Source organism: Ictalurus furcatus, chromosome 2, assembly GCF_023375685.1.
Source record: "Ictalurus furcatus strain D&B chromosome 2, Billie_1.0, whole genome shotgun sequence".
NCBI classification, from domain to species: Eukaryota; Metazoa; Chordata; class Actinopteri; order Siluriformes; family Ictaluridae; genus Ictalurus; species Ictalurus furcatus.
In genome coordinates, this window is record NC_071256.1 from 27,165,938 (window position 1) to 27,178,229 (window position 12,292).

Consider the following 12,292-nt stretch of genomic DNA (forward strand, 5'->3'; position numbering starts at 1 on the left):
TAACTTACTGCTGATTTCATGCAAGTATACCAGTCAATCTCAACAAACAGGTTACAGGACAATACTTATGTCTGAAAGACTCACAGAACACAATCAACACTTGACACCTTGCAGTGAATTCATTTGGACTTTTTATTGAAGACAAATACAGCTTTTTAAAAATCAAACAAAATGAAAATCCAGTTTTTCCTAAACTAAAATTGATCGTACATTTGGGATATAAGCTTACAGAAAGGGAAGAAAGTTAAGCGACAGAGAGCCCATTCAGGGTCTCCATTCAAACACTGTACATTACTCTCCAAAACTGGTCTTCAAATTCTAAAACATGAAGTGAGACCCAACTGTGCAAAGCAAACATGGTACAGGTTCACTGAGTGGATATTAACAAAAATTATATTGGCCCTTTTTGCGTAAGTAAAGGCTTTTAAGCTCATAACAGTGAAGTATGAAGAAAAACAAATGGAGTAAAATAAGGTCCTGTGAAACAACTGTAAAAGGGCAACAGAACAATTTGTACATGTTTTCCTTATATTTTATCCTAATTAGGCCACTACATCTGGTTCACCTTGTTTTAAGCAGCGGGGTATGCATGGCAAAAATTTGGAGGTCTTCAGGTCTTCTTCACCCAGCTGTCCCAGCATAGCCTGATGTGCACAAATAGTCAAAGAGAGTCAATTAGTAGCTGAAATCCCATTTGCTCAAAGAAAAATAGTCATTTACTATACACAAAACTAGGAAAAATAAAAACTTCTGTATGTTCATGGTCACTTTGCTTTAGCGTTTGTATTGTTACAGCATTAGCTACAAAGACAAACAGTAGTTTATCACTTTAGCTTTTAGCCAATCAAACAGTGAACAGTACAGTGAAGACACTTTTGACTGATGTAGAGACATTTCAGTATTTCCGCACTTTCTTCCTGACTAATTGCTTTGGACTTTGCTGTACTTTGACCAACATGGCAAAAATTATTGACTCCTCATTTGAACAAGGGATTAGGAGAAAGCACACAAACAAAACCCTGGAACCATGAAAATTTTATGGACTTTTTTTTTTCCTTTTTTTTTGCCCTGGAAGACTAACCCGCTTGATATCCCCTCGTCTATATGGATTACCATTCTCTGCACTGAAAACAAGGGATAGGGAAGCAGGTGCACTATACTGTAATTGCCAAAAAAAAGAAAAAGAAAGATGACCTGCTGATTACATGTTTATCAAGTTGCTTAGATCAAATTTGGATTGAAATGTATTATGGAACTAGTGCAGACTCAACAATTGAACAGAAAACCAAAGTAACAAAAAGCCCAAAACACATGAAAGGAAAATCTAATTGATCTGAAAAGCAGGCACGGGCGATTAGGCTCTAATAACATCGACTCTGGGATATCAACCGGGTTCATCTGTAAATCCCAACATTTTTACTCCTCCTTTCACATGTGATTAGGATTTAAAAACCAAGAGAAAAGAACAAAATCTGACAATCTTAAGCATATTTAATAATGAAAGAAATAAAAATTATCAAAAGAAACCAAGAACATCAAGCTCTGAAACACGTTCACAGGTAACAGCATTCAAATGGATGTGGGTAGAGAAAGGAGTACCTTGGGTGAGTACCTGCACAGTTTGACAGTATCCTTGATTTTTAATTTGGCTTTTCATGTGGTCGCTCACAACACCAACGCTGTGTGAGGTATGGAAGTCAGCTGCAATAATTCATTAACCCTACACTTCCATCATCCCAATGCTATCGGCTCTCGACTTTAAGAACAGACTGCATTAAAGTGCAAGGCAAGGAAGCACACATCCATCAAACTGAAGAACAGAATCAACACTGACGGCAGTTTTCATGGATCAAAAAAAAGCTCCTTCTGTGAACACCTCAAAAGACATTACAGATAGAGCTAAAACTGCTGCGTGCTTATATATGTTGCATACATAGGCACATAGTTGTATGTATGTTCAGTGAACGAATTAATGAAATACCACAGTATACTCTTACTGTGAGCAAGGAGTTAACAGGTGAGGTAGTACAGGTAGAGGAGGGAAAAAAAACGTAAATTTGGAAGAGAACTTGTCTAAAAGACATATGTATGACCGATACAAAACAAGGTACCTCCAGGCATGTTTTTCAGGACTACACTGGCTTTTCCCTCTGGGTATGTTTCATTCTACCTTCTTCTGTTTCAGCCTCTAGTTCCATCTTCAGTGCATACTTACGATGCACTATTAAAAAACAGGAAGAAAAATCACAGACATAACTGAAAGAAAAGGGGGGGAAGGGAGGGGGGAAAGAGCTAAGCTGGTCGGGGAGAGTGCACTTACCTGGAGCTGATCTGAGGTCCTATCAGATCAGTTTTAATTGGACTGAGTGTCACCTTCAGAATGGAGGTCTTCAGTGGTGCCGTTCAGCTCTGCTTTAGGAGGCTCTACCTCCATGGGCTCGGACTTTGAGGGCTCGCTGGGCCGTTCATCACTTGAGCCCTTTCCACTGCCTTTTTTCTCTTCTGTGTCCTTGTGCTCTGAGGAGACAGTGGAGATGCAAAACGGTATTCACAAAAAAACCCCAATTATATCCGATTTACATACAAGGACTTTGCAATTGGAAAAAAGTATTAAGAAACATTGCACGAACAAGAGTGCTGTTACACTGAATATCAGCATGGCGGTGATTCAGCCGTAGGCATGAGGTAATCACAGCTGTGCCGATATTCAGTCCAACACCACGCTTGCGAATGTCACATTGCTTTTAAACTATTCTATTAATAAGAAATGAATAGCAATTTCAGACACAGTAGGGCAAAATATTGTTTATTTTTGCTCTTTCAAAGTTTCCAAAGAAACTACAGCTGGACAGAGCGCAATGCAACACACAGAGAGTAAGTGTTGTAATGGTTTCAACTAGAAATGGTGCACAAAAATGGGCTTTATTGGCTGATTCCAATTATCTAAACCCCACCCCTACTCGTGCACTGCTCACACTGAATTAAAGGGCCAGTACACCATTGAAAGATTTAAATGAAGATGAGTGACAAAAAAGTAGTATATATACAGAAAAATATATTTGTAGTGTAGTACGTTTCATATGCAGTTAATGTTAATATAATCAAAAAAGGTTTATATATTACCAGTTTGATGTCCGATGACGAAGTAGAAATGCTTTTGTTTGTGGTGAGTGAATATGAGCCTAACAGGAGGTTTTTTAGAATTCAGTCGGTTAATTCTGTTAATATGAATTAATAACATTCAATAAGTTAAGAAATCTTACTTTAATATTCAGAATTTAGTTCATGCGTTAATGTTCATTTGAGTAATGTGTTTTCTGTTTATGAGACCAGTTACTGTGAAACAACTTGTTGAAATGGAGAGAATCAAGTTTATTTTTGCATTTCCTTCAGAATTGTGGAATTATTATTAATTTAAAAGAATGTATAAAAGGCAGAACTATCGGTATTGGCCGATATCACTCTGACTAATCGGTTATCTGTATCGGCTGAGAAATTTAGTATCGGTGCAGCTCTAGTTTCAACATAATGAACTACTGCTAGAATCGGAAGTTTATGTAGCGAACACAAGTGTAGTCATACAAAGAGTGAAATGACCCAGTGCTGTTATACTTAACAGTAGCACTCTTGGAACGCTGATTAAACAATCTAATTATTGGACCAGAACTAACTCCTATATAACAAATCCACATGAGCACTCACAACAAGTGGCTACAGCATTTACAGAAACTTAACTGTACATTGTTCTACACACATTCACATAGGTATGAAAACTGTCTCAATGCAATCAAGGTAAATATTACAAAATGCTACTTGGAATAATAGTTGGCTTACAGCTGGTTAATATCTAAAAAATTATTTGAACATCCTTTTTGTGGGCTGACACAATCACATCCCTTTTCACAGTCTTATCACAGCAGGGTTGTCACAGTAACCTGTTCCTATTAATCAGGCTAGTTTCCTATTCCTATCCCCAACACATTTCAAAAGCCTTATTTGAATATAAAACTATATTTATAATCTATATAATATACTATACTAAGAGGTACGCAAGTATATTCGTATTGAATATATGGGCAACTCCAAAGTTTTATCTACATATCCTATAACTTTTTGGGCTTTGTGCATCAAGCAAATACTGAATGGCGTAGTAGGAAAGCAAGCATTCAATACTCAGCCCTATTAACAACTAGTGCTAGTTGAACACATTTCAGAGTTCAACAGTGAAGTAACATAGCTCCTGAAATAAAATAGGGGAAAAGCCTGGACAAAGATCCACTATTAAGTGAATAAATGAAAAGCAATGAGACATTTCAAGCCAATACTGCCTCAAGTCTGCTTAGCTTCTCAATCGCAATGAAACGCATTTTTGGCTTTCTGTGCATTGGGTAAATATGGCACTGAACACTATTTCACAGGTTCACATTATGTAGAAGTATGTTGGGAGAAACCTATATGATACATATATGTCTACGTAATCCGAGGCACACATTCATAGACGCAGAAGTCCATGTAAGATGCAATGAGGCCATGCACCAATTTAGTGAGAAATGCTGCCCACTAAAAAAAAGTGTGTGTGTCATATGAGAACTATTTATATTCTACAGATGAATGTCCTTAAAAAATGGAAAACATCAAACTTCTGTTGCACAAACACACTGAGGATTTACTTGAGTGGAGATAAGCTGGTAATGCTGGTAATTCTGAATGCATTTACTAATAACAGTCAAAATGAGCCTCACAAAAAAGAAAAAAACACCCCGTTACGGATTTAACACACATGACAAAGGAGAGCTGCACTGTCATTTCACTGCTCTAAGGATTCTACTGCAACTGGTCACTAAGTGACTAATTGAATCAGGGATGTTGGGATAAAGTTGGGAAACACTTGATTAAGGGACTGTTTATGCAGGAACTTGGTTTAATGATGTCTTCCAACTGGGCGACATCTACCACAGTGTCCCAGGTTGAACAAGATATAGACAACTCCAGACATTTACATTGTCAGACTAGGAACCATTTGGCCACACTTTGGTCTCACCTTTGTCTCTGGCAGTTTTATCCTTCTCTCTGTCTTTGTCTCTGTCCCTTTCTCGGTCTCTACTACGGCTGCGGTGTCGGTGGCTCTTGCGCTCAGAGCTGCGGGACCTCTTTCGTTCCCTGCTGCGTGAACGTCTCTTCCTGTCCGATCGCTCCCTGCTGCGCCTCCTCTCCCGATCGCGACTCCTGATCAACAAGACAGTGCTACAGTAAACAAGCAGTCCACAAAACTGCAGTGAGAAGGTATAAACAGGCCAGAAAATGTTGGGTCAAAAAAGGTGTGCGTGTATAGTTCACTAGTATGTGTACCTGCTGCGCTTCCTGTCCCTCTCCCTGTCCTTGCTTCTGCTCCTCCTCCTGTCGCGTGATCGGCTCCTGCGGCGGTCAGATGCCCGACTCGAGTGCCGGCTGTGCGAGTGGCTCCGTTTGCTGCGCCTTTCACGTTCCCGTTCTCTCTCCCGCTCGCGCTCTCTCTCCCTCTCGCGTTCCCGCTCACGCTCCCTCTCTCGCTCTTTCTCCCTCTCCTTCTCTCGCAACTCCTCTTCCTCCTTGCGTCTCTTCTCACGCTCCTCCCTTTCACGCTCCCGGTCTTCCCTCTCTCTTTCCCTCTTCGCCCGGTCGTCTCTTTCTGGGTCCTCTGAGCGCCGACGCAGTTTTTCCTGCACAGTCATAGATCAAATTAATGAAAAAGCTTGTTAAGACTTAAGGAATGATCACTTAAAGAAAGATGTAGACAGGCTTTGGTAAGAGTCCTGGAGATCTCCTGTACTGCAGTTTGAGGTTTTGCCAACAATTCAGACACAACCAATGTAAATGTTGAGCTAAAAATTGATAGAGAAAACTTGTGCAGGGCAGGGGGTGGTGTTTACATGTCCATCTCTCTAACCACCCGGACTTATTTTCTAAATTTTTAAAAGTTAAAACTCTCCATAATTATGCTCTTAGAATATACAACAGATTAACCCTGGGGCAGTACTGGCTCAGTGGTGAAGAACTCAAAAGACAGTCCTTATTTGTTCTGATCAAGATATTATTAAGCTTTATTAAGCTTTTATTATAAACACATTGTGTGTGAACTGAAAAATCAGCATTTAACAAGAACCCATTCAAATGTCAATGTTTCTATGCTCAGAAAACCTACAATTCAAACGGTACAATGTGCAAAAAAACAAAAAAAAAAACAAAACACACACACAAAAAAGACAATATGAAAGAAGCATTGACTAACCTTTAATTCCTCCACAGTAGATTTGATTTTAGCATAGCCCATATGCTGTTTGCCCATTAGATGGTCATCTACTCTGGACTGAGCATCACCAACGATGAGGAAAGCACCGCACACCTCACACACTTCCATCTGCTTTTCCTGAGCAGCGAAGCTCTCGATTGTCTGCAAGTTCAAGAAAGAATGATTGCTCTGAATCCAAAGTGTGTTTAAACTTCTCGGCTAAAAGAAAATGACGATACACTGAATGATGGACTCCCGTGCCAAAACACAGAAGCCAGAGATGTCAAAGCAGTGCAGATAGATTTAGAACTCACAGATGGTGTTGAGCTGAGCTGCTCTCGCTCCTCTTTCAGCTGTTCCACCAGCTTCATCATGCCCTGAGCTTCCTCTACACGGCCTTCTGAGCCAAGCTCTTCAATCTGAGAATGCGACACGAATGAACATCTTACACTGGATATGAGTCACTCGTATGTCACAACAATTAGTATTTGCATAAATGATTTTGAGTGACAGCAATACTAACTATAATGTATTGTGACACCATTATTACTGAAATAGAATCCATGCAAAACAAATAATATCTTGGTACTCGGACACATGGAATCTTAAAAAGCACACTACCCCTTTACACCAGGTCACAACGTGTGAAAATGAATCCAAATTATTCATTTGGATTATTTCTTTAAATAACAGGGGGAAAGAATTATAGCCCCCACCCCCCGCCAAAAAAACCACAACCAAAAACACCAAAATCATTTAAAGTAACTAATTAAGATTGTTTTGTATTGTTCCTAGTTTATCTAGACATGGTGCTGTTAAGAGGCTTCTGGATGTTTTACACTGTATGATTTGGTATGATCATGTTGTCAAGGACAAAAGTAGCCAATTTTGAGATTCCTTTGTCATGAGTTGGACCTAGGGATGACTGAGATTTCCCCCACAGTTAATGGTGGGTTCATTATCATTCTTAATGAAAAACAACTACAACAGTACAATGACAAACTGGCTCATATTAAACTTTTGAAACCAAATCTTCTGCCATCGTGTTATCAGTCAGCTCACCTCACTCTTGTCAAATGATAAATAAAATCTGACTCCTGCTGATCTGTGCTGCGACTCTGACTCATTCGGCTCATGCTGAATCGTGCAGACGCATTTAGTTCTTAATTGTAGCGTCCGTTCTCTAACTGAATTAAATGATTTTTATTACTTTAGAAAGTCATGACTGTGGGGGCGGTGCCGCAGTGGGCAAGTGATGTAATCGGTGTGTGGCCCAAACACCGGTAACACTGGTTATCGCAGCAAGCCTAGTTGGACCCAAATATCAGAATGTGAACACTGCTATGACATACTGCACCATAGGACTATCATAAGAAAAGCTATTATATAATCTGATGTGCAGTGCAGGTGTCAACACTGACATCACAGTCTGCCACAGAATCCTGTCCATGATTTTATCATCTCATGCACTGCGACAGGCAATAAACATGAACAACTAGGGACTGCTGGTATCGCACAGTGTGAAGCAGCCTTTCCATACAACGAAAGGAACATACTTCCAGCTCAAACACTGTACATGAAGCAATCATACCTGGACAACAAGCGCCTCGATCTTCTCTGTGAGCACCTGAGCCTTCTCCTCATTCTTCCCAGTCAGGGTAGGACCCTGAGAAGCCCAGGCAAAAGTGAGTATGCATGTATTTCCACTACAGAACACTATTTTTAAACGTAAATATTCCATCATTAAAAAGGTAATCACACAGACTTGAGACATGATTATGCAAGATTAATACGTCATCTGCATTAGGTCACATAATGAATGCGACAACATAGTACCAAAAAAATATAAAAAGTCAAAAAGAATCATAAGGTCTACATAAAGAATCAGAACGCATAGAAGTGTATTTCATGACGCGATTCTGTACTTCGATATGGAGGTGTTTTCCGGTTCTGGATCTAGCATGGAATTCCTGACTGCATATAACAAAAAAAAATCTATCAGTGTACATACTCCAGAGTTCTGCTGGGCCTGTGACAATGCCAGTCTGGCATGGCCTCTCCGGATCCGGCGCTCCACCTCAGCCAACAAACTCTGCAGGTACCTTAGGAAGTCTCTCTCGTAGCCTTCCTTCATGAACCGTGAGCTCTTCTCATACCTAACACAAACATTACTGTGTTATTTCAAGCTTTTGCATAAAGGTGTTACAAAGAATTCATCAAGTACACATGTATTTCACTTACATTTTTCGCAAGTTTTCATCATGGATCTTTTCACAAGGACCTAGGAGAAGAAGCTGCCTGGTTAGATACAGCTTTTTGTAACTGAATGGGAAGAACATCACCTTCACCAGAACTCAAATGTTGCATGTAACGTTTGCTTACCCAAATCAGAGCGAGTGTTGGTGAACAGTTCAGCTGGGCAAAAGCCACACAGATAATATTTGCAGACCTGAAATATATATATAAAAAAAAATAAATAAAAAAAATGCAGAAACAAACACTTAAAGCATGTCAAGCAAAACACATACAAATGCCGTTTTACAACAAAAAATTAAATAATAGACAATATTGCATTTGATTTTGTCTGACTAGTCTGCAATGCCCTGTGAATTCTAGACAAGTAACGTGTAATCACCACTGTAGCTAAAACACCAGAGTATGATTATGTGCAACCCCATTAGAACAAATGCAGAAAAGAAAAACCGTTATTATGAATATCGGCATGACGACGACAAAATATAGAGAGAGAGAAAAATGAGAGAGGGTTCTGCCAATTAATTAAACCAAATTAGAGGTGCAACAACTAATCGATATAATCGATTATGGAAAATCGTTGTCAACGAATCTCATTATTAATTAATTGATCTGCGCATTTACTCACGGTGTTACTTCTGTTCCGAAAACACGCTTTGGTGAGTAAATACTAAAGTTGTGTCCTAAATGACATATTATACACTTACTCTATGCACTATATACTATACTATCTAGTGTATGAATTTTAGAAGGGTAATATCATCTCAAACGGAACACTACCATTTTTTTTTACTAATCTGAAATATAAACCGCTTCCCAGTCGATTGCACAGGACGCCATACGCACGTAATGTGACACCGCTAGCTTTAGCAGATACCCAGAGTCAACGAAAATGAATTTCTTGTTTACTGTTTAGGTCAACGTTACTTTTTATACCCAACATGACCCCAGTCACCATCAGACAGAGGTGTATTTTATATTAAACACTGTGAAAAAGACTATAAACTTCATAGAACGAAGCTTGCGTAGCACAGAAGCACAACAGTGATGCACGAGCACAAACTTATGATTATATGCAAAATGCTTCACTGTGTGCAAAAGCTGGGGGAAACTAGTGCGAGTTACTTAAAATATATAGTTTAATTCAAGTTCGTCATTATATGCTGTATTTGTGCACTTGCAGCATAACTGCTGTCGTTTATTATTAAAACGAAAGTGATCTGTTAGTAACGAGGCCACATTGCTCCTCACTTGCAGTATAGACGCGGTGATAAAAAGTGGGAGCACAAGTAAGATCTGTAATGTCTAATTAAAATGGTATGATCAAAGTAAACATAAGTAAAATAATATGTCTAAAGGCAGTGAGTAACAGAACCCACAAGGTGCAGTGAGATTTTATTATTAATTTAGGACTGTAGATTAGTTACCAATTTTTTTGTGCATCCATAAACAACAATGCATAAATATTCATACACATAAGTAATTTTTATACAAGAGTGTTTATATTTGTAACACTCAGTTTGTGGATTATATTTTAAATAAATGAAAAAATTGCACTGAAAGTTGCCCCGCCCCATCCGATTAATCAAATAATAATAATCAGCCGATTAATCGATTATGAACATAATTGTTAGTTGCAGCCCTAAACTAAATATACCACAGTGCTGCTGAATTCACGATTCTGATTGGTCAGAACGTACTGTAATTTTCTGTAACAGCACAGCTCTGACAGTTGTTCCCACTAGAACAAATGATAAATTTATGCTAATGTGCTTATTCTAATATACTGCTGTTTCTATAGTAACAGGGACTTGTACAGTGTACAGTCCACAAAATCTGAGTCTTATAATCGATTAAATGTGTGTTAGTTAAGAAAGAAAAATACTTGCTGATATGGTGAGGATTTTGTTTTGTGCAAGGAATGTCTAACATTTCTAGAAACAGTCTCCAGTGTCAGCCATTTGTAATTTGTCAGTAAATTTTCCGTCAAGGGAAGCCTTCAGGACAGAGGAATTTAAGCTTTCTGGTTACTTGGTAACGTGACAAGATGCTTTGTTTGTCTCATTCAAGACTTCAAGAGCGAAACAAAGAGAGGCTGGTGAAGGAAAGACTGTATATACGTCATTCGTTAATCAACTGAAATTCATTCATCTTGGCAAACTGCTGAGATATAAGAGGAATAAAACACTTCTAGATGTGGGTTATTGGAAAATAATGAACAACAACAGGTTGGTAACACAATCTCTTTGCTTCAGGCCACATCACACCACCTAGTTGTTGATCATGCTGCTTGAACAGCACACCCCAACTATTTTATTTCTTACAACAGGGATGTCCAATGTCTGCCCCCAGGCCCAAAAGCAATCTGCAGAGCCCATACCTGGACCAATAGCTACTCTGTTAGAATCAGTGGACACAGAGAAGGGTCTGCCTTTGTCCTGCAAGGTTAGAGACCACGCCCATAACAAGGAACACCCCATTACAAGGAACCCACCCACTAGCAACTCATACTACACAACATTCCCATGACCAATGCGAATTTAGTCATTTTCCTTAACCTTAACTGTATTTGTAGTGGGTGCAACATGTAATAGTGGGCATGGTCTGTAATCCTGAAGGATGTGGACGGATACACTTGGGCTGCGTCCGAATACCCCTACTACACTACTATGCAGTAGTCGAAAATCAGTACATGAAAGGAATAGTATGTCTGAATTCTCAGTATTCATTATTATTAGTGTTGAGTAACAGTAGACGAGAAATTCCCAGATGACCTACATCTTCCGCCAAGATTCAGCAGTAGGGGACCAATGGACACTGCGCTATCCTATAAAGCAACAGGACTGGTGCGAAAGAGCTGTGATAAAAAAATGGCAGAAGGCAGCACGCCAGCTCTTTTGAAGTTGTAGGTCACATGACGATGCCAACATGGCTGATATAGTACGTCCGGATTGTATCCATGCTACACACTTATACTGATCGGTATTTACTGTATCAGTGGCCAAGCAGTAGGTGCTGTCACAGTAGGCGATTTCGGACGCAGCCTTGGGCACACAGGTCAACAGGTTGCAGATTTCCCTTCCATCAGACGGTGGCAGCACACTGTATTAAATGCAAGAGCCTATTTTCCCCCTCCGGCTACAAATGCAAATTAATTTATATGCAAAATGATCCTTACTCATGCCTACGGACAAAATGTCAAAGTTAACACTGAGAAGAGTCAATTTTAAAAGAGCTGGATACCACTAAGCTGGGAAAGCTTTCATGAATTATTGAACGAGTCCTTAAATAAAGTGGACATGCAGCCTAGTATTCGAAATGACAATTTAATTTAGGTTTATATTCCTTTGTCCAATTACTTTTGGTCCTTGAAACAGAGATAACCCATACACAAGTTGTGCAATACCTACACCGTTCACCCGATTGGATGTAAATTCCCTCAAATGAAAGCTGAAAAAGTCTTTGAGCTCATATTCAATATTTTATTTCATTTATAACATGGTCTGCCCAAATAGTCGATTCTGATTGGCTGGAGGGTGTGCGTTAAAACCATGTACACCACAGGTAGTTCCGGTCAGATTAATCACAGTTCTAAATTAATGCGCTGCCTATAAACATCCGTAACCACAAGCACAGCTTCATTATTAGTAGACACACGCCGTAGTTCACATACGCACAGTCTCTCTTTCCCTCTCTGTATTTAGAGCGGGTGGAATTCTAGATCTAACGACACGTATATCAAATAAATAACGAAAATTAATCGTTAATTGT

The 12,292-nt window shown here is 39.3% G+C and overlaps 1 protein-coding gene across 4 annotated transcripts in view; it reads right to left on the reverse strand.

The window, feature by feature from the left end:
* Positions 1-114: 114 nt before the first annotated feature.
* luc7l3 (LUC7-like 3 pre-mRNA splicing factor) overlaps positions 115-12,292 on the reverse strand; it is a 13,142-nt gene continuing 964 nt past the window's right edge. Inside the window, exons 2-12 of one of the 4 annotated variants that reach the window (XR_008384508.1) lie at positions 8,651-8,717; positions 8,510-8,549; positions 8,280-8,424; positions 7,860-7,934; positions 6,583-6,687; positions 6,269-6,430; positions 5,350-5,699; positions 5,042-5,226; positions 2,321-2,517; positions 1,600-2,221; positions 115-644 (exon numbers count right to left, since the gene is read on the reverse strand). Coding sequence is in view for 3 of the 4 variants with exons in the window: in XM_053612185.1 (XP_053468160.1) it covers positions 3,010-3,182; positions 5,042-5,226; positions 5,350-5,699; positions 6,269-6,430; positions 6,583-6,687; positions 7,860-7,934; positions 8,280-8,424; positions 8,510-8,549; positions 8,651-8,717 (1,302 nt within the window). In the remaining variant the exon portion in view is untranslated. Of the gene's footprint in view, positions 2,222-2,320; positions 2,518-2,774; positions 3,183-5,041; positions 5,227-5,349; positions 5,700-6,268; positions 6,431-6,582; positions 6,688-7,859; positions 7,935-8,279; positions 8,425-8,509; positions 8,550-8,650; positions 8,718-12,292 lie in introns of those variants that run through there. The other 3 variants (XM_053612195.1, XM_053612203.1, XM_053612185.1) reach the window with 3 other exon arrangements.